This window comes from Rutilus rutilus, assembly GCF_951802725.1.
Source record: "Rutilus rutilus genome assembly, chromosome: 5".
In the NCBI taxonomy this organism is placed as follows: domain Eukaryota; kingdom Metazoa; phylum Chordata; class Actinopteri; order Cypriniformes; family Leuciscidae; genus Rutilus; species Rutilus rutilus.
This window is the reverse complement of record NC_140213.1, coordinates 45294255-45317852: the sequence shown is the minus strand read 5'-3', so window position 1 is coordinate 45317852 and position 23598 is coordinate 45294255. Positions and strand designations below refer to the sequence as shown.

The window sequence follows — 23598 nt, the reverse complement described above, 5'->3', positions numbered from 1 at the left end:
CCCACATCCTCAGTTGAACAGATCATGCAATTCAACCCCTGTAATATAATGGCCTATGTCAAGAGTGTGACTTTTTTATTTTGCCTAAGTCAAAAGACAATGAGACTTAGGCAATTTTAAAAGCTTTTCAAGATGGCGGCTGCATCAAGAAGAATGAAAATCTAAACCTCTGAAGTTATTTTTCAGTTTTTTGTGTTTTCTCACAAAACCTGAAAAAATGCCTTTTAGTCAATTATTTTAGGAAGGTGACGATATGTAACAAGGACAATGTAAAATAAAGTGTAACCGTTTATTATCAATGTTGAAAACATTTGTGCTGCTTAATATTTTTGTGGAGATCAACCACAGTTCAACAGTCAGGATGTGTTATGCTTTCAAGAACAGCTCTGATAAATCCATTTAAAACCAGAGAAGTTTGAAGGGCATATCAGTTTAATAAATTTCTCTAAAGCAAACTAGTTTCTTAACTATTTTCCATTGCTGTCGAGGGCTGTTAACTCAAATTAGCTTTTCAAAATGCAATTCAACAGCTGCTGCACACCAGAAGCTGTCTGAAACGCCACATATCCAACGCGTGTGCACAAACACCAGGCCTTTCTGAGTTCAGCTACTGATAGAAGGGGAAACTAATCCATTGAAGTTTTTTAGATCTGCATGCATTCTGATTTCTCACACACACAAACAGATGGTGTGAATGAAATACATGACTTCGCCACAAGAACCCTAGAATCTGCAGCTGGGAATCTTCTGAGGGTCTAAATTTATTCATAGTCTTTTACCAGCACAAACACAAACAATAGCGCTCACACACACTTGCTCACGCTCTTGTTCGGTCTTAGGCACAGGCAAACACACGTATTGCACTTATATATCAGGTTTGATAATCCCTCGTTCGTGATCTCCCTTTGCTATAGCCACCATTTCTGTGTGAGATCCACAAAAGCCCATAATACTCTGCAGCCTGTATATATATATATATATATATGCCCTACAGACGTCTGTGTTTCATTTAGTCACACACACTCCACACACACAGCGCGTAACGCAACCCTCCTGCTCTGTGGCTGGGCCGCTCTCCTGCCATTGAACTTTTATTGAGGGAAAAAGAAAGGCTTTTTATATTTTGGAAAATCAACAAGTGAAATGTTTCCACACAAGCAATATTGTTCCATATATAAAAAACAAAAAAACTCAACGTTATAATTATTGTCTCTCTCTGTGTGGTTTCCAGCACGAGGGCCCTTGACCTGCAGCTGTGCGTGGTCACGCGTGAGACGGAGAAAGAGCTGGAAAACGAGCGCTCTCGCCGCCTGCACCTCAGGTAAGGAAACGAGGGAACAATGGCGTAAGAGGGACAAAAGGAACGAGAGCGGCCGATTGGGTCGTGCGAGTGTGTGAGGAGTGTTTGCAGTAGCCACTTCAGCCACGGCACGACAGGAAGAGATGCAGATGGGAAACAACTGTGTGCGTGTGTGAGTACACTTGTGGGTGTTTTGCAGGCACAAGTGTGAGAAAAAATACAAAGTGAAAAGGGAAGGAGAACTAAAAAGAGAACAAGCGTACATTGATTTGAGCAGAATAGATTTCTGTGTAGTTGAATACTGGTATTATGTAAAAGAAAAAGAAAAAAAGACATGCTTGACCACTTAGTCACATTGCTTACGTAAAGACTTAATAGGGTTCCTTAAAGATATAATGTTCCAGCAAGTTTGCTTGATCAATCACCAAAGAAGCATGTCAATTTTACAGTTTTTTTCCAATTGCTAACACACTAAAATGACACGCACAGCACAATTATTTAAACTGACACACAGAGAGCAAAACCTCTTCTCAAGTCTCCGAAAGTCTAAACACATTTTCTGCTTTACACACATTTTGCAATTCAAAATGGCACTTTTTAAACACACTGAACACGGTTCTCAGCATATGACGTCACACGTTTGCCATTTCAAAACACTGCCATTCAAAATGACACTACATGAGCTGATTGGCCGATACACGTGTCACCTGACCAAACACCTCAATGCTTAATTGTTAACACTTCAATCTTTTTCAGTTTACTGTTTTTTTTGTGAGCATATTTTAGTTCAGTCTAATGTAAATATATCTGCTGTGCATATTATGTTGCACTGACTTGTTTGGTGAAAAAAAAAAAATATATATTTCAACAGCATATGTGTGTATCTGCAAATATTTCTGTGCATGTGAAGAATCTGAAGAATTTTCTACAATTTGAACTATTTTAGTATTATGGCAAAGCATCCTAAAGATGAGAGTGCTTTTCATTCTGCCCAACAGTGTGTAGTTGGTTAGACAAAAATCTGCTAATATGAATGAAGTGTGTGCCATTTCGTGCAAAAGTTTGATTTTGATTATGCTATATGTATAGTTTCGGTTGCAGTGCTTCATTTAGCAGGATATATTAGGTATTTTGCAGTTTGGGTGTGGTTTTGTGAATTGTGTTAAGTATTTTGATAAAAACCAGCCTAGTTTGCAAAATTGTGTGTTAGCAATTGGAAAAAAACTGCATTCAGGAAAAGTAATACAATTTTGTGTTGCAAAAATGAGTATACCCTCCTGAAAGTCACTAAAAATAAAACATTTCTAGTGCAAATTAAAGGCAAAAAATGCTTTTCTTACTTAGTATTTTTGTCTTGTTTTCAGTCCAAATATCAAAAAAAAATCTTACATCAAGATGCATTTACTAAAGTAGTAAAATTCCATAAGATATTATGTCTTGTTTTCTGGGGAAATAAATCAAAATTAAGTGTGTTTTTGCTTAAAACAAGCAAAATTATCTGTCCATGGGCTAAGAAAAATAATCTTGTTTTCTGTTTGAATTAAGATTATTTGTCTTACCCCATGGACAGATAATTTTGCTTGTTTTAAGCAAAAACACACTTAATTTTGATTAATTCCCCTGGAAACCAAGACATCATATCTTATCTAATTTTACTTATCTAGTAAATGCATCTTGATTTAAGAATTTTTTGATATTTGGACTGGAAACCAGACAAAAATATTAAGTAAGAAAAGCATTTTTTGCAGTGCATGTTAAACTGCAAGATTTAAATAAGTGTTATCTATCTCAGCGTCACCTCTGGAGCATCACCATGCAACTCGTGATTCATGATTCATCACTCGTCACACAACTTCCCATATTCTGTCCCGTTCATTCAGTCTTTGATGTTTTTCTGAGACACCAATTGCTTTTTTTAAGTTGTGCATTTGCTTAAATATGGCTCATTTCCTGACTAATAAGTTGTGGTTAAGACAAGTTTGCCCAAGAGTGTGTGTATTTTTAGTTTGTTCGAGGCTTGTTCCTGCAGATATCTGCTGTTTGAGATGTGAACAGTTAATAAATCAGGTGCTGTGAAGTGAAGCTGTCATGAACGACAGAGTCTCGGTTGACTGGCAGGTGATAATGCAGTCGTGAGCTCTCTGACAGGCGTTTCTATCCTCTCCAACCGTCTATATGGGCGGCACACACAAATGCCATGATGGCGTCATGCTGCAAAGTGCTTGTCTATGAGAGGTGTGTGTTGGGGAATGTAAGCGAGTAAAGGAGTGTGTGGCAAACTTTTATCTGTGGTTAGTGTGCCTGGAGTTACTTGAAAAACCTTTTTCTAATTTGCTCTCATTGTCCCATTTTGACTTTGATTATTTCAGCTGATGTTTGACACCTGTGCAGATTTTTTTAGAAATCCAATTATCCAATTTTTTAGATGCCAATACTTGCTCATAGATGACTGGTATCGCACCACACTTTGCCTAGGGCTTGACAACAGCATAATAATAGCATTCTGTGAATTATCCAGCTGACAATTGCATTTATACATCAAATTTCTCATTAAAGCCATAAAGGTTTTCTTTAAAAAGGTTTATCTTAACCTGATCCGAACACATATAAAAAAAAATTCACCAACATATTAGCTTGGGCATATAACATTCAGCGCTGCGTCATCATCACACATTTCATCATTAATGATATGCCCCAAATATTTTGTTTTAGTGCATACGTTTAGTACTTGCCCTGACAAATAAAAATCTGGAAAATTAAGTTCCTTATCCCCTTTTGTTCTACATATCATGGCAACACTCTTCTTTGCATTATATTGCACATCATATTTAATCCCATAATCCGAGTAGACATTTAGCAGCTGTTGAATGCCAGCACTAGATCGTCAGCATACATAAGATATTACAGAAAAGACAATACTAAAAATAAACAAAAGGTCAAATTAAAGGTGCGATGTTTAAAGTAACACAGCAGCAGAATACAGTTGTCATTCCTGTATTTGAGCCCTTAATGCGGTTAAGTTCACACACAGTTCAGTTATTTATGGGAGTGACAACCGCATTCTATAACCAACTCACACCCGTACATTTTCAGGACTTTTTTCAAGGCCCAGAAAGGTAGTAAAGACATTGTTAAAATAGTCACTTCATAACATTTACATTTGAACCACTTCAAAATAGTCACATCGACTTTTTTAACGATGTCTTGACTACCTTTCTGGGCCTTGAAAGTTGCAATGGCGTTGCTGTCTATGGAGGGACAGAAAGCTCTCAGATTTCATTAAAAAGATCTTGATTTGTGGTCCGAAGATGAATGAAGGTCTTACGGGTTTGGAACAACATGAGAGTGATAAAATGATGACAGAATTAGAATTTTTTGGTGAACTAACCCTTTAATGAAGATTTGACGGACGATCTAGTGACTCGATTGGACTCTTGCCATCAAAACTCAAAAGTAATAAAAAAATGTAATAAAATTACACTTTTAAATTTAATGGATGTCACTATCTTTGGGTCACTGTCGCGATGGTTACTGGTTAGAGAATACGGGCTCGACTACCGTTGCATGTTCATATTGACGCTACTGTAAGTTTTCGAAACTCACAGTAAAGAAAACAGTAAAGTAAATGTGCTTGTCAATCCCAAAACCTGACAGTGTTAGCGTAGCCTTTATGTCATGACCTATTATATTGTAATGTGTGCCATTGTGGTATATAGTGGGTGTTAATATTACATTTGATTTCTGTGGTCTTACATTACACCCCATCAAAATGTATCCTTGGATAAACAAGATGTTCTATTCTGTGTTCCTGTGCTTTTAGGGATTGTAATGTTTCAAGATAGTTAAAGTGTTTCTCTCGCTGATTTTTTGTCCTGTCCCGGTTGTGCAGGACTCTATGGAGTGCAGTCTTAAAGTCCCCTGTAGTCAATCATTTTATCCCTTAAAACTGATCAGCAATGTTTGCAAAAAAATCTTGATGTCTTAAAATATCTCAGATGTAACTCGACACCCTTGCCTCATTTAGTATACGCGGTTCTATGAATATGCAAATGAGCCCCGCCTCCACTCACTCGCACCAGCTCAGAGATCCACTCGTTGACGATCACACGTTGACCTGATTGGTTACAAGGTAGTTTGTGACGTCAGAAACACCAGCGATTTCAAACCTTGTTTTCTTTGCATTGGTGTTGACATTAATTTGTGCATAGTTTGTCTTAAAGCATATTAAAAACACCACATAGACATATAAACAACATTAAAAGCTTAATTTTCACCACAGGGGGACTTTAACACTGATGTGTTGCGTGCCAGTCAAACATCGGAAGAACTTTCAAATCATTCAGTTTTGACCCCATTTGCCAATGACATTTTATCAGCCAGTAATTGCTAAACAATTTGCACATGATATGTACAATCTGTCTTCTCAAAGACAAGTTTAACTTTGCTTCTAAGTTTGAGATTTCCCACAAATAATTAGTCTTTTTTTAGAGCAACAAGAAATGTTTAAAAAACGTCTAACGAGCTCTCGAATGCCTCTCAATCTCCTATTATTCATTTCTGATTTATTTTATTGTTTCCAAGACCGTCCCGAGACGGCAGTTCACCAAGTATTCATCCAGAGATGGTAAACTATAATTGATGGCTCCATTTGATCTTTTTGCACCGCAATTGCCAGGCTTTCAAGCTCCAGTACATGTTTTCACTGTTTACTGTGCATACTTCACACTTCCCTGCTACCTAGAAACCTCGTAAAATCTTCCCTCTGAGATGTTATCTAACATATTTCCACATGGATGTCAAAGCAGAGCGTGGCCCTTGCGTTGAACAGTGTGTTGTTGAAGCCTTGACACTAGTCATGTGAAAAGACCTAATGCACTGCAATAACAATTTGTACTACAGACATGAATGATACTTCAAAATCATTGAGAAGAGTTAATGAGTTTGCTATTATTGTAATCAGACAAAAATGGAATTTATGTTATCGTTTACTCAGTAACTTTTTTGTCCATACAGTGAAAGTAAATGGGGTCCAATGATGTTTCTGACCCTATTGATCTTTATTGTATGTTCAAAAACAGTAAAAAAAAAATGTTTGTGTCCCATTGAAGAAAGAAAGCCATAGATATGTCATGATCTATTATATAGGAGTGTGTGGCGTTGTGGTAGCCTATATATTGACTTTCTCAGGATGCCTTTCACATTTCTCAAAGCGTGAAGAAATAATCAAAGTGCTCTTGTGTGGTCTTACATTGCACTCTATCAAAATGGATCCCTGGAAAAACAAAATGTTCTATTCTCTGTTCCCGTGCTGATAGGGCTAGTAATGTTTCATGATGGTTAAAGTGGTTCTCTCATTCTCTGTATTTCTTGCCTGTCCAGGCTGTGGAGTGCAGCATTAAAGGGTTAGTTCTAGGGCTGTCACTTTTGTGAAAAAATCCTGTTCGATTTGGGTTCCAAATATGGGCAAATCCACGGACAACTAACAGGCATTAGGACGAACGTAAAGAGGGCGCTTGAGAGGCGCACAAGTCAGCAAATATTCCTGATGATTTATTGGCGTGAAGTTTCATGCACAATGACAAACAGGAGTGCAACATTCTCGAAAAACAATAAGCAGATGCAATAACATAAATGAAAAACATTACTGCAGTCTTCAACATGGCTGTGTTTACGATTAGAAATGTCAAACAAATTTCGCCTACGAAGGCGATTGTAGCCCGTAGCCTGAATCTGTATATGTAAACACGAGACTGGCAGAATTCACAGTTTTGTAGTAAAAAGAGACTTGTAGAAATGCAGAAGTATAATTTGCTGTTATGTGTGTGTGTCAGAGCCTGCAGTTGCTGTGTGACGCGCGTTCGCTGCGGGCGTATCGTGACTAGCTCTGAGAGAAGGCCATTAAAATCGATTCATTGAAATCGTTGGTTGGTCCGATCGATTGTGCAATCGATTTTCGAATGTAAAGTGACAGCCCTAGTTAGTTCACCCAAACATGAAAATTCTGTCAGTAATTACTCTCCCTCATGTTGTTCCAACCCCGTAAGACTTTCGTTCATCTTCGGAACACAAATTAAGATATTTTTGATGAAATCTGAGAGCTGGATCCCTCCTACATAGGCTTCTATGGGATCGAAACTTGCCAGGCCAGAAAGTTAGTAAAGACAATGTTTAAAACAGAAGAAAATGAATAGTTGAATAAAGTTTTTTTTTTTTTTTTTTTTTTTGAGCCACTGGAGTCACTTGGACTATATTAACGATCTCTTTAATAACTTTTCTGGGCCAGCAAGTTTCGGTCACACTGGAAGCCTATGGAGGAGTGAGCCAGCTCTCAGATTTCATCAAAAATATCTTAATTTGTGTTCCGAAGATGAACGAAAGTCTTACAGGGTTGGAACAACATGAGGGAGAGTAATTACTGACAGAATTTTCATTTTTGGGAGAACTAAACCTTTAATGTGTTGTGTGCCAGTCAAACATTGAAACACAGTACTCAACTTTCAAATCATTCCACTGATGAAAGAAAGCCATAGAGGTTGACTGATGACAGAATTGTAGTTTTTGGGTAAACTATCCCTTTAAGGTTTTCACCCGGTGAATGATAAAATGGGTGAGACTTACATTAACACAAGGACCTAAATGAAGTTCCAAACATACAGTAGGTTTAGGAGGAGGAGCCTAATAATTCAGTCCTGTCAATCATCATTACAAGCGTTATAGGGGGGTTGAGCTCTGAGCTTCGGGTTCGAGCCTCTGTTGAGGATAGAAAGCCAAATTAGTTTTCCATTAAATATTAAGAGAGACATATTTCTTACTTGAACTGGTGAAATCAGTGTGGAATCATTTGACTTGAGCCTGTAAGCAACCACCCAGAAACATGCTAAAAATACTCTTAACTCTATAGCAATGCTCTGGCAACCACCCACAACATTCTAGCAATATACGGTATTAAAAAATGAAATAATGATATCATAGTAATATTACACACACAATAGTATTATAAGTAATCCAGCGCCAGTAACTGGCCGACACTCCAAGATGCGTGTGGGTTTATTGCACTGGTTTCCACCCACCATAAAATGGAAAAAATGTGGTTTATAGTGGACATGTGAGGTGAGACACTCAACCCGCACCATAAAAAAGGGAAACACGTTATTTTACAGTGTCCTTGTTACATATGTTACATGTACTTACCATAGTATTAACATTTAATTATGCATAATTACATGCAATTAATCCTCAACCAAATCCTGATTCTATCCTAACCCTATAGTAAGTACATGTGGATGCTTAATATTACTCAGTACTTAAATATATAATTACACTGTAACAATGACACCTTAAAATAAAGTGTAACCCAAAAAAGTTTGGATTCTGTAAAAAAGAAAGTGTGTTAGAATCCCAGTCAACATTATTTTTAGGATTGCAAACACACTCAACATCACCATACACTCATATTTTGTGTGTGATTCATTGTTAATTTAGTGTTTTCTCTTATTTTGGGCCAAAGTTAAAGACAAATCTGACTGATTGTGTAATTTTTTTTGTCAAAATGTTCATAGATATGTTGAATGTTTATGTTAATGTACTGAAAATCTGATTTTGTGGCCAACCCTACACCCTAGCACTGTGGCATTGACAATCGTTACTCATATTTTCATCAGAAAATATAAAAATGTAGTTGAAGAAGAAGCCTTTCCCTGAAGGTCGATAAAACGAGCGCTGAAGTACGCTTCCTTTATTCTCTACTTCACAAAGATATGAAGTAGATTTCAGCTCATCTTTGAACTGCCTCAGTCATCAGAGCACAGAGAAAATGAAATGGTGCGATTCTTAGATGTCTTTCCTCCTTAACCCCCGAGCCGTAATGTTAGCATCACTTTAAAAGCCCCTTTTCATGTCTGGTGTGTGTGCATATGCAGTTTCTGGAGTGAAGTGTGCTCCACATATGGGGCTTGTGCGTGTGTAGAGCGAGCTCTCTGTAGCGTGAGGTCTAGCAGTCTGTTCGGTCAAAAGGTTTATATCCTGATTATAGACTACGCCCCAGCGGTTCACGGAAAGACACGGGAAGTATAAACTGTTTGATCCATGATCACCCCTAGGAAGGTGAAGAGCAGCAGAATGCTGATCATGTTAATTATGGGAGGTGATTTATAAAGACCGTTATGATGAAGTTAAGGATCCGAAACTGGTCAGGCTGGGAATGCTGGGAAGCAGAGGAAAGGAGGCTTAAGCAGCTGGCCAGACACACACACACACACACACATCAAAAACAGGCCATGTGCTGTCCAGACACACTCCAGAAACACTTCAAACCCTGAGAGCGCAACGAGAACTAAAGAGAGGAAAGGAATGGGGAACAAAGACAGAAAGAACGAAGGGTCAATCTGAATGGGTCAGTCGTTGCTCTGCAGTCCAGCTTAACTGACAGAGCCAGATGTGCTTCCAGGAGAGACACACATCTGTCTATCAGGTTTATTGATGAGGTTCTCGACTCTTTTCTTTTCTCTGGTCTGGTCTCGTCGTTTCATCTCTTCTTTTCTCGTCTCGTTTCATCTCTTTCCGTTTCACCTCTTCTTTTCTCCTCTTCTTGTTTAATCTCTTCTTTTCTCATCTCGTCGTTTCATCTCCTCTTCTTTTTTCATCTCCTCTTTTCTCATCTCCTCTTCTTTTTTCATCTCCTCTTTTCTCATCTCGTCGTTTCATCTCTTCTTGTTTTATCTCCTCTTTTCTCATCTCCTCTTCATGTTTCATCTCCTCTTCTTAGTTTATTTCAGTTTTTTTATTTTCTCATCTTTTCTCATAACATCTCTTTTGACAATAGCCATTTTTCATTGTTCCCTTGTTATAAAAAATTAATTCCCATGATTCTCTTCCACTGTGTCGCTCTCTGTTTTTCTGCCTCTTTTATTGTCTGTCTCCATGTCTCGTCTCGTCTCCTTTTCTCATCTCATCTTGTCTTTTTTCTCGTCTAGTCGTCTTTTCTCGTCTCGTCTCCTTTTCTCTTCTAGTCTCTGTCCTCTTATCTAATTTTTTTTATTTTCTCTTATTTTCTCATCATTCTCATAACACCTCTTCCATGCATCTTGTTTTTTCTTGCATCTCATCTTGTCTCATCTCATCTCCTCTCCTGTTCTTCCTTCTCTTCTAATACCATCTCTTTTTCTTACCATCTCATCCTTTTCTTATTTCATCCCAATTGTCTCGTCTCCTCTTTTCATCTCCACTTCTAGTATCCTATCTTCTTGTTTAGTTTCATTTCCTATTTTTTCTCATCTCATCTCATCTCATCTCATCTTGTCTTTCTCATTTTGCCTTTTTACTGTAATTCTCTTTGTCTTCTAGTCTCCTCTCCTTTGACAAGAGCCATTTTTCATTGTTCCCTTGTTATAAAAAATTAATTCCCATGATTCTCTCCCACTGTGTGGCTCTCTCTTTCTCTGCCTTTTTTACTGTCTGTCTGTCTCCATGTCTCACCCTAACACTGCCATGTTTACCTGTTGCCATGACTGCTAGACAACTGGATGAGTGTGTGCTTGTGTATGTTTGTTTATGTGGTGACAGACTGAGATGGGGGGGATGGATACGCATATGGTTGGTGTGTGGTCGCGGAAGAGATTTCATACGTGTGTGTGTGTGTGTGTGTGTGTGTGTGGAGTTGGCGTCCTGTTTATCCACATTGAGACTTCTGGCTGCTCTTATCTGCCGCTGTCTCATGATGATGATGTAATGCTGGTGGGAATGAGAGGGGCGTGTGATGTAGTGCAGCCGAACTGACACACTTCTTCAAATCTACAAACCTCATTAAATCACCCAGTGCTGACACCCAGCCAGAAACTACGAGAAGCCAAAAAGACACAGCCTGTCCCATAGAAAATGAATGGATTTCTAAATGAAGGTCCAGCAGGAGCATGTTCATCTAATCCTGTTCATCACAACACTAGTGCATACTGTATAAACAGCTGCTTACCAAATGTGTTTACCGTCAGCTCACTCAAGGATTATATGAAAATGTCAAATCATAACAAATGAGACATAGCTTAAAATGAACAGGAGTGCAAATATCCCACCCACACATAAACTGTAAACTTTATTTATCTAGGCTTATGTCTGAATATCTAGAGTTTTGTGTTCAAAGACTTGACATACAATTTTAATGGATCAAAACTGATACACGCAGCATGTCAAGGATTCAGAATCAACAGTGATTTCAACATTGATTTTTTAAATCAGTATTGATTGTGCTCACAACTGAGACCTCTTTATTATCCCAATTGTTTCTCCTGAATATCATTGAGATTGAATATTGAATGAATGTGCTCAGATTGGCAAAGATACAAAAGTGTGCAATAAAAAGTCACAGTTTTTAAAGGGATATTTCACCGCTGGGAAGATGAATGTGTATTTAAATTGGGTCATTTATGGAGTAGAAATGTGAAATTATTTTAGAAGTTGGTGCCTTCTAGACTGCAAAAGCCAGAAAATGTACTTTTGGCTCATGTGGATGAAAGACAGCAACTCCCAGAATGCACTTGCTTCGCTGCCCTACGAGGCCACTCCCAAGCCACGCCTACCGGTTACAGAGGGCCGTATCGGGAGAAATGATACAACTAGGCTACTAGTCGACTCGAAACTGAAAAGACGGCGTTTTATCGTGAGATCCCCCTATGGGCGGGTTGAAGACATGCGGGACGAGCTCCTCCTACTGGCTGGAGTCTCTCGCCTCTGGACATGAAAGCCTGATGATGCTAAATTACGATTTTTGCGTCATCAGAGGTTTTTTTCCAGACACACAATCCAGAAATCTCTCGTCTCAGGGGGACATGAGGGAGGGAAGCACGGTCATTTCGAAAATACTACCGGGTTTCTACTGATACAAAGCTTAATGCTAATCGGTGAAGTATCCCTTTAATGTTCTTAAACATCTTGATTTTTCTTGTCTCTTTGCTTCTATTCTCGTCTGGTCTTTTCTCTTCAAAATGAACTCAATAATTATTCACGGCAAAAAAGTTTGAGCAGCGATATAGTGTTAGTGAATATCCCTATGCCGTCCACACTGTTTAGATGAACATGTAAAACATTGACAAATTGAGAAAACAGCCGTTAAGAAAGCATCAGTCAAGTCAGATCACTTTTATTTATACAGCACAGTTCGCTCTGGCACGAACTGTCCCGAACTCCCAAAACACACTCCAAGCGAACTTCGTTTCGGCCAGATTTTGTTCAAAATAATGTCACACCGCTTTGTTCTCTTTAAAGTGAACTAAAACGTTTCATCTCTTCTTTTCTCATCAGCATTTAATGCATCTCCTCAACTTTCTCTTGTCATCTTGTCTTCTGTCTTCTCTTCAAACAGAACTCAAATGTTTCATCTCTTCTTTTCTCATCTTTTCTCTTTTGTTCTCGTCGAACATTTGATGCGGTCTCTTTTCTTGTCTCGCCTCTTCCCCTCTTTTCAAAATGAACACAAACATTTCATGTAGTCACTTTTCTTCTCTACTTGTCCTTTCTCTTTTTCTCTTAGATTGCCATATGGCCAGTTTCCTGAGCCAGTATTGTTGTCTTGCACAAAAGCAGTGTAGAAGAAATGTAGTATTCTTCAGTATAAAATAGAGTCTTTTGAGTAATCCTCTTTGTGCGTGCGTGTGTGTGTGTGTGTGTGTGTGTGTCAGATCGAGGTTTGCACAGCAGCAGAGGCGTCTCAGGGAGGCTCTGGTCCTGCTTCAGTCGTCTCGAGGGGAGATGACGACTGTTAAGATCCAGTTAACTCACTTCCTGGAGACATGGGACAACAGCAAAGCACGGATACTGCAGAGTTGCATCAGTGCTGACGCAGGTAATTAAATACACACACACACACACACACACACACACACACACACACACACACACACGCACACAAAACAACCACTTGCTTGTGTCCTGTGAACTTTAGAAGACATGCGTATGTCTGTGCATGTCTAATACACACGTGTTCTGAGCAGATGCAGGCAGTCTCACGCACAGAACACACTCCTACACGCCAAGGGTGACAATCACAATATATCTTGTCATGGTCTGAAATTAAAATAGAACACACTCTCCCTCGGCCTGTGGGTGTGTGTGTGTGTTGGTGACTGTGAGATGTAGGGCACACTGTTCCCGCTGTGCTGAGATAATTGCAGTATAATGATAATAGAGGATGTGAGATATTTAATATCAGGGAGCTGGAAGAGAGGAGCGTGTCAGTGGATGGCAGGGACAGTGTGTGTCTCACGGTATAGTGTGTGTGATAAAAGGCGTCTTGTGGGGCTGACATGCATTAAGCTCATCAGGGTAGTAAAACATTTTAGGAAAAAATAACAAATACACTCACCTGGACACTTTATTAGGTACGCCTGTTCAACCTAATATAACCTAAATATAAAGCAGCATGACTGTTTTCAACATTTATGATAATCAGAAATGTTTCTTGAGCATCAAGTCAGCATATTAGAATGATTTCTGAAGGATCATGTGACACTGAAGACTGGAGTAATGATGCTGAAAATTCAGCTTTGATCACAGGAATAAATTACACTTTACTGTATATTCACATAGAAAACAGCAATATTCAATTGTAATATTTCACAATATTTACTGTATTTTTGGTCTAATAAACAGCCTTGGTGAGCAGAAACAGCTTTTGAACAGTAAAACATCCTCTAAAGGAAAACAGCTTAATTAAAGGAGCTTAGTAAATTGTTTGGGGTTAAAGGTTAAAGTTGGGAGAAGGGTTAGGCTTGAGGTCAGGGTCTGTATTCTGATATGGTTCTCAAACTGCGGTGGCACACGGACTGCCCCCAGGTGGTATGTCACATAATGGGAAATTTATAATAATAATAAAAAATTATATATTTTTTGTGTTTCATGTTTGATTTATAATATAAACTTTATATATATATATATATATATATATATATATATATATATATATTATTATTATTATTTAAAAAAAAAAAATTTATATAGCTTAATATAGCATACAAGACTCTTGTGTCTACTAATGCATAATGTATATTCTTACTTCTGCCAGGGTTCCTACGCAGTTTGGAAAGGTCTGGAATTTGATTTTAGTAATTTCCAGGTCTGGAAAAGTATGAAAAAAAAAAAAAAAAGTGTGGAAAAATATTTTGTTTCAAGACTATTGTCCAGTTTTCCAACATATGAATGAAATTTTCTAAAAATAATTTCTAAAAATAAATTTGTCATACTAGCAGAATGTTTTCATGGCAAAAGTTTAGTGATCGTTTAATGATTGTCGAACACAAATGATTTCAAGGCGCACTTTTCATTGCACAAAACTGTTTGTCTTTACCGAAAATCTACAGTCTACGGTTTGGAAATTTGTATTACTTTGCGAAAACCAATGAAGAAAAAAAATATATGTTACAGGTGACTGTACTATATACTAAATATAATGCTGTATGAACCATTTATGTTAAATAAGTCTGAAAAATCTACAGATTCAACGGGTTGGAAATTTGAGTCTGGGGAAAAGTATGGCATTTTGAAAAGAAAAATGTGTAGGAACCGTTTTCTGGATGCGAATAGGAATTGTTTTCTTCAGACTGTGAGCTGGCACAGCCACGCTGATCAAAACACCACATTTTTATTCAGTGCACGAAGAAAAGGAAACAAAAAAGCCACAGTGACAATCAAAACAGTATTATTGTGTTCATTTTATGAAGCATCTCCTTCAGAATGGCTTGTTTTGACACTGGGATTCAGCGCTCCAGTTTGAGCATTGAGTCAGTAATGCAACCAGTCTGCACTTCTTGGCAGATGTTTTTGTTAAAAATGTAGTATTAAAGCAAATTTTGTATTAATGTGTTTTAATTAGACATTTAAATCATTCTGAGTGGCGGAGTTCTTTGCCGTTTTGGTGCAAGTAAAATTTAAATGATGAATACAACTCTTAGCAATCAATACACCCTTCATGATACTTGTAAATAATCTATTTTTATTGTAGATGTGCTGGGAAATGTCACACAGAGGAATGTGTTGCCGGTTTGGACGCATGATGCTTCACTGCAGCTTTGTTGATTAAAATGTGAGCAATCAAGTTTAGTTTACTGTAATTCTAACCCGACTGAGATTTTGTTCTGAAAAATACTTGGTGTTCCTTGATTCAGGACTGGCATGTTTGAGAGGTGTGGTGCAGATCGCCTTTTTCTGCTGTGTAATGCTTCCAGATTGGACACGGGATTAGGGTTAGCAAGTTAGGTAGTTAGTTAGGGACATTCATGCAAATATGGTATGTGTGTGAGAGAGTAAAGGTGGAGTTAGGCCTGTCACAATCATAAAGTTTTGTGCTGATGATTAATTGTCACACAAATATATTGCTTGGAAACATGATTAAAGGGTCTGTTTTGTAAGCTCACTGTAAATGATTCAAACACGAACATATCCTGTGACAGCTGTAATTTAATGCACAAGAAATGCACAGCCGTTTGCATTTGTACTCTGCATCGAAAATAGGCATTTTATCAGTTATATATGGCCGTAAAGACACTCACTGTTTGGATGAATCGTGTTTGTGTCGAAGACTCTATTGAAGAGAACTTATGCGGCACAAAAACTCTTACATTCATTCATTCATTCATTTTATTTTATTTAAGTGTCATGCACAGAATTTGTGCCCAGCCCACATGGGCTTATAAGACACTGACATTTCAAATGAAAAGCAAAAACACTAATTTTTGACCCATTAATGAAATGTAAGCGATCTCACTGTTCGAAGCGCCTGCCATCAATGTGTCGTGAATAATTAAGCAGGGCATCTTCTCATAGGATGAGGATATAGGCCCATATTGTATTTCTTAATGCTGTGAAAACAATAGTTGAAAAAGTTAAAATCAATTTTCATTCAATTTTAATTTTGGTCCACTTTACATTCACACTGGAGCCCAGCAAACTAATATGATATAAAAATAAAAAAACTACTTTTAGAGCATGAGACACATTTTTGATAAACAGTCATGATTCTGGTGGTTTGGCGTTTTTGTTGGTTTGACAATTACCAGTGAACGGAAAGTGAAATTTCACCGACATGTTGCTAATGTGACTACACAATAAGAGAGAGAATAGTTGTCACGCTTGGTTTTGGGTTTTGTTTTTACTTTCATGTTTCATGTCTTTTATTTTGTAATTTGGCTTAGTCTAGTAGGTTCCTGCTTTTGTCATGTGATTCCCTTCCCGGCATGTGCTTCCTTTAGTCTCTTGTCTTATTGGTTCATTGTTATAGTGTGTTCAGGTGTTTCTTGTTCATTGTCTCTGGTCTAGTATTGTCTGTGTAATCTCATTTGGTGAGTTGTTTTCATGTTTATGTCATTGACTATGTCATTGACCATGTCAAGTCAAGTCTTTGTTTTACTCACTTTGTTTGGATTAAAGTAAATAAACTACACTTGGGTTCAGCTGCAATTTGTGGACTAATGTTCCAATAGTGAAGGCAAAAGTGTCAGTATTTTTCAGGTGATGTATTGTGCATATAATTATGCTAAGAGATTGTTTGCATGTTTGAAGGCGTTTGTTCGGTTTATACATTGGCATGCAAATCGCTTCATGCACTGATACTAACGTATGCATACTTGTGTGTCGCTCAACATAGTTTTGGTTAGCAGACGATTCAGGTGCCGTAGGGTGAGTTAACCTCTCGCTCACCCCATCACCTGTCTCCTCCCCACCAGCGCTCGGGACCGCCTTCCTTCTGCCGGTTGCACGTTCCATAAAGCTGCCAAATTCCTGCAAGTGCCTGCGTGTGTGTGTCATTGAGAGGTGAATGAGTACAAAAGGCTAGAATCCTTTGAACCAAGAGACAGGTATTTTGTTTACAGTAGCCTAAGGAGTGTTTAGGCTTTGCTTCTCCTGCTCCCTCTACCTGTCTTTCAGCATGTACGTGTAACACTTGCATTTTTGTAAATGTGCGTATGTTACACTGTCTGCTTGTGTCGGTGCAACAGAAAGCACTCCTAGGATATTATATTTGGCTGTTTGTGTGCGTGTAGGTTCTGCTCTGCTGAAAAAGACAGCTTGTGTGTGTGTGTGTGTGTGTGTGTGTGTGTGTGAGAGAGAGAGAGTGGGTAATAGCCAAACCGATATGGGTGTGGGCGCAACAATAATGCGCTGCTACCTGTCTGTCTGCTTTCCACGGTCTTGAGACATGAGGGGAAGACGAGATGAGAGCAGAAAGGTGTATAAAGGAAGGTGAAACATGACACAGGAAGAAAATTAGAAAAAGGATGAATAGAAAAGTTGTGTGTTTTCTGCTGCTGCTAGCTCCGTGCTGAAGTAGGTTTGATCATACTTAAAGTATAAATGAACTATACAAATTAACCAGGGTTTGTATTTACCTACAAAATGAAGTCACCTGTAGGGCAATCACATGACATCATTTTTTTTTTTCGATTGATTTATTCAAAAATACATGAAAAATCCACTCATAGATATGACTTGAATACAAATAAATCCACATTAATTAATACAATTCTTGAAAAAGTTTTAGTGTGTTAGTAAAAGTATACTTTACTGACACACAGTGGCCCTGTCCCAAACGGAGTCCACACTTTCGTGACGTAATGCCACTTTGGCTGTCGGGTGTAAGTCTGATGCAGAGCTCGTCTCAGTGCAGGCTTGACAAGTGTGCGTCGATTGCGTATATGACAAACTCCCTACAGTCTTGTGGGATTAAAGGACACATGCATATGACGGCCATTGTAAGTCCACAAAGACCGCAAGTACACCGTAAAGGGTTAGTTCACCCAAAAATGAAAATTCTGTCATTGATTACTCACCCTCATGTCGTTCCAAACCCGCAGGACTTTCCTTCATCTTCGGAACACAAATGAAGATCTTTTAAATGAAATCTGAGTTTTCTGTCCCTCCATTGACAGCTACGCAACTACCACTTTAACGCTTCAAAAAAGTTCATAAAGAGATCGTAAAACTAATCCTCAATATGAATTGAGCGGTTTAGTCCAAGTTTTCTGAAGAGACTCGATTGTTTTATATGCTAAACAGATTGAATTTAGGCTTTTATTCACATATAAACATTCATCAACTCACACATCAGTTGTGTTAAATGAAGCTCAAGCATGTTCCCTTGATGAGCGAGAACCAATGTTACGCATCACGTTTGAGCTTCTCAAGAACCAATGAGGTTCATTCTCGTGTTACGCATCACGTTTGAGCGTCTCAAGAACCAATGAGGTTCATTCTCGTGTTATGCATCATGTTTGAGCGTCTCAAGAACCAATGAGGTTCATTCTCGTGTTACGCAGCACGTTTGAGCTTTTCGAGAACCAATGAGGTTCATTCTCGTGTTACGCATCACGTTTGAGCGTCTCAAGAACCAATGAGGTTCATTCTCGTGTTACGCATCACGTTTGAGCGTCTCAAGAACCAATGAGGTTCATTCTCGTGTTAGGCATCATGTTTGAGCGTCTCAAGAACCAATGAGGTCCATTCTCGTGTTACGCAGCACGTTTGAGCTTTTCAAGAACCAATGAGGTTCATTCTCGTGTTACGCATCACATTTGAGCTTCAGCAAGAACCAATGAGGTTCATTCTCGTGTTACGCATCACGTTTGAGCGTCTCAAGAACCAATGAGGTTCATTCTCGTGTTACGCATCACGTTTGAGTGTCTCAAGAACCAATGAGGTTCAATCTCGTGTTACGCATCACATTTGAGCTTCAGCAAGAACCAATGAGGTTCATTCTTGTGTTACGCATCACGTTTGAGTAAAAAAACAGTTGAGCTTCTCTTTATGTTCGCTGATCAATGCCCTGTCCCAAATGTCCAGGTTTCAGAAAGATGCTCACATTCGCCACGCCCGACGAGCTCCGCTGCAGACTTCTACCCAACAGTCAAAGCAACATTACATCACTAAAGTGTGGACTCAGAGGAAGGTCGCGAGGGCTTAGGGTGCCATTTGAGACGGGGCCTGTCTTTATTCTGGATGTTGGGTGTTTTTGTTGGTTTGTCCACCTTTTGCAATTACTAGTGAACAACTAAAGGGATAGTTCACCCAAAAATGAAAGTTATGTCATCAGTTGTGGTAAACGGATTACAGAATTACACAAAAAACAAACAAAAAAAAGACATTTCTCAAAATGTCGTCTTTTATGTTCCACAGAAGAAATGCATACAGGTTTGGAACGACATGAGGGTGAGTAAAATAACAACAGAACTTTCGTCCCTTTAACAGATTAGTAAAAAGTTGAATAAATTGTTTGGGTGGATACTGTACTTTAAAATCGGTTTGAACCGGAAGTTGCAAACGACTTTTCTCCAATGTTGTGACGTATTTCCAAGTGAAAGGGAATATTGAACAGAGGGCAGGGTTTTACTTTAGCGCTCCTCCTCTCCATCTCTCGCTCATAGCAGACTAACGGTTTGAGGCGTGTGGTTTAGCGTTTTCAACCCAAGCCGTCAAACTGACATAATCAGAAAGGGAACGCCATTCCAGACTGGAAGTCACTTTTCAGATTTTGATTAAAGATTACCACGGCAAACTATTTTTTCTGTGTATTAACTTGCACGGATTAATTGTTCACCACAAGACTAGTAAAATGCCCTAACAAAGTAAATAGGGCCAATTTTGATTTCATGCAGACTTTAAAGTAAAGTGCAGCAAACAAATTCTTTTCACTGCTGTTTCTTGCAGGTTCAGCTGATCTTTCCTCCACACTGCTGCCTGTTGTCTGTAGAGGATAGTGCAACCAAGCACCTGATATAAACACTTCTTCTGTGCACACACTGACTTCAACAAGACTTAACTTGTGCTCATGCTACACCCGTCACATACTACACCACTGACACTGAATCTTCAGATTAGTGCTTGATCAATGACCAGATCTGAGACTTTTACATTGGGTCTCAGTATACAGTATTTGGTTACCATTTGGTGCTAGATAGCAACTCAAGTAACACTTTCTTAAAGTTACAATAGTAAATAAAAGTCGATATAGGTTTTATTCAGTAGTCTTTGGTACGGACTTGCCCCTTCAGTTCACACAGCCTGGGAAAACCAAAAGCAAGTTCAGACATTCACACAGGGCAGGGCTTTAGATTGCACCCCCTATATGCGTGCACACACACACACACACGCACACACACATTATGCACAAGTATGCTAAAGAGTTTCATCCAAAGCGTTCATTGAACCCTAACGCACGCTGGGTCAGCACTAGCAGCTGCTGTTCAGGTGCTTAGTCAGCTGAGAGAGACAGGTAGGGTTTGAATGTGTCTGTGTGTGTGTGTGTGTGTGTCTGTGTGTGTGTGTTCATGAGACAGCAGGTTTGGAACTAAATTCAACTGAGTTGATGGTAACACCCCATGACCCGAAGTGCATCAATCAGCAGACAGAGGCTCGGCCTTTCTCTCTCTCTCTCTCCGTTCTGATCTATGTGCAAGCTCTTCATTGGTCTGGGTTGCTGACATGAATTACTGCGCCCGCTGTTGTTGTTCAAAGTTCTCTGGTATTTTCTCACCCATCAGAGAATTTCCTTTTGTAGTTGTCTTTGCTATGCAATGCACAAGCACTTTTCTAGAGTTATGAATTTTTATTGATTTACTTTGTGTGTCACTTATCTTACTTTATATGGATGGATCTCAAAGGATTCACACAAAATATGTTCTCAACCGAAAAAAAAAGTGGAGTAAATCAGATTGACTATAAAAAATTACACTTTTATAATATTGAAACTTAATATCATTAAAAATAACTCTTTCTATTGTAATAATTATATAGTAAAGAGTAATTTATTCCTGTGATCAAATCTGAATTTTCAGCATCATTACTCCAGTCTTCAGAGTCACATGATCCTTCAGAAATCATTCTGATATGATGATTTGCTTGTAAACAGTTGAAAACAGTTTATATTTCTGTGGAAACAGACATTTTCTTTCTTTTTTGGGGGATTCTTTGATGAAATTTCAAAGAACAGCATTAATTGGACATAAAAATTATTTTCATTTTTGATCAATTCAAGGCACCTTTTCTGAATAATAGCATTAATTTATTAATTTATTATTATGTAATAGCATTTCAAATTTGATATTATATACATTTGGTAGTAATATATAGAGATTACGGTTTTATTATTATTTTTTATTTTAAGTGTGGCCTACGACTTTATAAGTAAAATAACAACAATATAATGGTAATAATGTTTTTAAATGTCGCATACGTGTCTATACTATTTGTCCCACCGTGTTTATGCTCTTTAGCCCTGCCCTAAATTCTCTGAAACTACTAGCATCCATTGAAACGGCCTGTGTACTGTGTCATTATACAGTCTGCTGTAGAGGGTGGGAACCATGCTGACCGGATTACCCTGCACCTCACTGAACTCATTGTGTTTCCAGCAGGTCAAATTAGTCTACGCTCAGGCATCTTGTTTTTATCATTATGTTTTGCATTGGAATTAATCTCAGGAATACGTGCAGGACACAGCACTTCCACTACAAATGATGACAAACAACTGAAAAAGTCTAGTTTACATCTGACCTGATAAGTCTGACCACTTTCACACATGCATTTATTTCCAGAACGTGCTCGTCTGAGTCTGGAAGTGGACGGGTTGCAGGCGGAGCTGAAGAGTCTGCAGGTGGAGGTGCCAGGTTTGAGGTCATACCTGAATCAAGCCAGAGAACAGATGCTGCAGTTGGAGAACCAGGTCCAGTCCCACAAATCACTGCAGAACCAAAACCAAGAAGCCCAGACTCTCATACAGGGTGTGTAAACCCACAGTTTAAAGGTGAAGTGTGTCATTTTAGCGCCATTAGTGGCACCAAACAGAACTGCAATTATAATAATATTACATTTAACATGCTCAGGAGGTTTCACTTTCATTCTCTCGGTTTCCTCCATGTTTGTCTGTTTGCCATCCATGGAAATCCTTGTACATCTGGTGTGTGTGTGTGCGTGTTGGACAGGTGTTTTGGGGTTGTAGTCTCACACCATTTCAGTATCCAGACATGCTTATGGTGTGTTTCACTAGCTTTTTCAGTTCTTGCGTGTGTGTTTGTGCGGTGTTGAGCGTGTGTTTGTGTTAGACAGGTGTTTAACCCCCCTGTTTGTGTCTTTATGGAGCCTCTGAAACTCTCAGTAGTGCAGTTAACACTTTTGAAACGTTTCCCTTGTCAATAAGCCAACGGCCCCTAACCCTCATGAGCGGCAAACAAAGAAACATCACAAATGATTAACAAATTCAGTTGTTTCTCCTAGACAGCAATGAGAATAAATGGAGACTTTTGTGTAAAGTTAAAGATTTTTCTCCAGAGAAAAAGACAGCAATAATCTCTCTTCCTCTAAAGTTTTGAAATAGATTATACAACACATTATGAAGTTGTTTATTATGCATGAATTATAATGCATTAAGAATACTCTTACAATGCATTATAAATACAGGCTTCATAGAAAGTGTTACCATCTTGGTAAAATGTCTTAAATGGGTCTCTATATTCCAGGCCAAATTATCTGGGCTGTGCCATTCACATTCACATTCATTTTCAAGCTCTATTCTCATATTGAATGGCAAAAGACGTGTCTCTTTTCTTTCTTTTTTTTCATAAGAATTTTAAGAAAACCTCTGAGAAAAAAAATGAATACCTAAATGAAATGCGGCTAAGAACTCCATTAAGTCTAAATATGAAAGAGCATAAAACTGTTCTTCTGAGAAGTACTTATTACCCTAGAATCATTATTGGAGCAGATTGATTTTTCCGTCCCATGCGAGGCAAAAGAAAAGGGAGCAAAACAAAAAGAGTGTATATAAGTATACCTTGATCTCGCCAGGTCATGTTACGGTGACCAGAGAGCAATTATCTGTATGCTTCTAAAGAGGAGAAGCCCCCCTCCTCTTCTACCCCTATCCAGAAAATGTCACGCTGACACGGGCAACACAGTAGAGAGCACTTTCACCAGAAAAAGCACGACGTCACCTTAACCGGTCTCAGCCTCTCAGAGCCGGCCAGACAGCCAGTTCACCGACAAACACACAGAACAAAACAGCCCATTTTTCCTCTGAATAAAAGCCCTCTGGATCGAGCGTGTAGCGAATCGACGCGATCCCCCCCACCACCAGCCTTTATGCAGTTCTGGAATATATCCTGTTGTGATTTAGCAGATCTGTTCGCCAGCACAAACAGTTTGAGAACAGAATGACCACTTCCTCTGGACTGTGGTTTCAGGTGTTTATGACTTGGCCCTCAGTTCCTTCAGATACAAACACGTTTGTTTCCCGTAATTTACTGTGGTTTTACACCCCCTGTTCT

The 23598-nt window shown here is 38.7% G+C and overlaps 1 protein-coding gene across 1 annotated transcript in view; it reads left to right on the top strand.

Moving 5' to 3' along the window:
* The window catches only part of lekr1 (Leucine-, glutamate- and lysine-rich protein 1), a gene marked incomplete at its 5' end in the record, with an annotated part of 99561 nt that overhangs the window by 28414 nt on the left and 47549 nt on the right, over positions 1–23598 (top strand). The window contains 4 exons of the mRNA XM_084410011.1: positions 1232–1321; positions 1500–1559; positions 12970–13133; positions 21871–22056. Coding sequence (XP_084266137.1) covers positions 1232–1321; positions 1500–1559; positions 12970–13133; positions 21871–22056 — 500 coding nt within the window. The remainder of the gene's footprint in view (positions 1–1231; positions 1322–1499; positions 1560–12969; positions 13134–21870; positions 22057–23598) is intronic.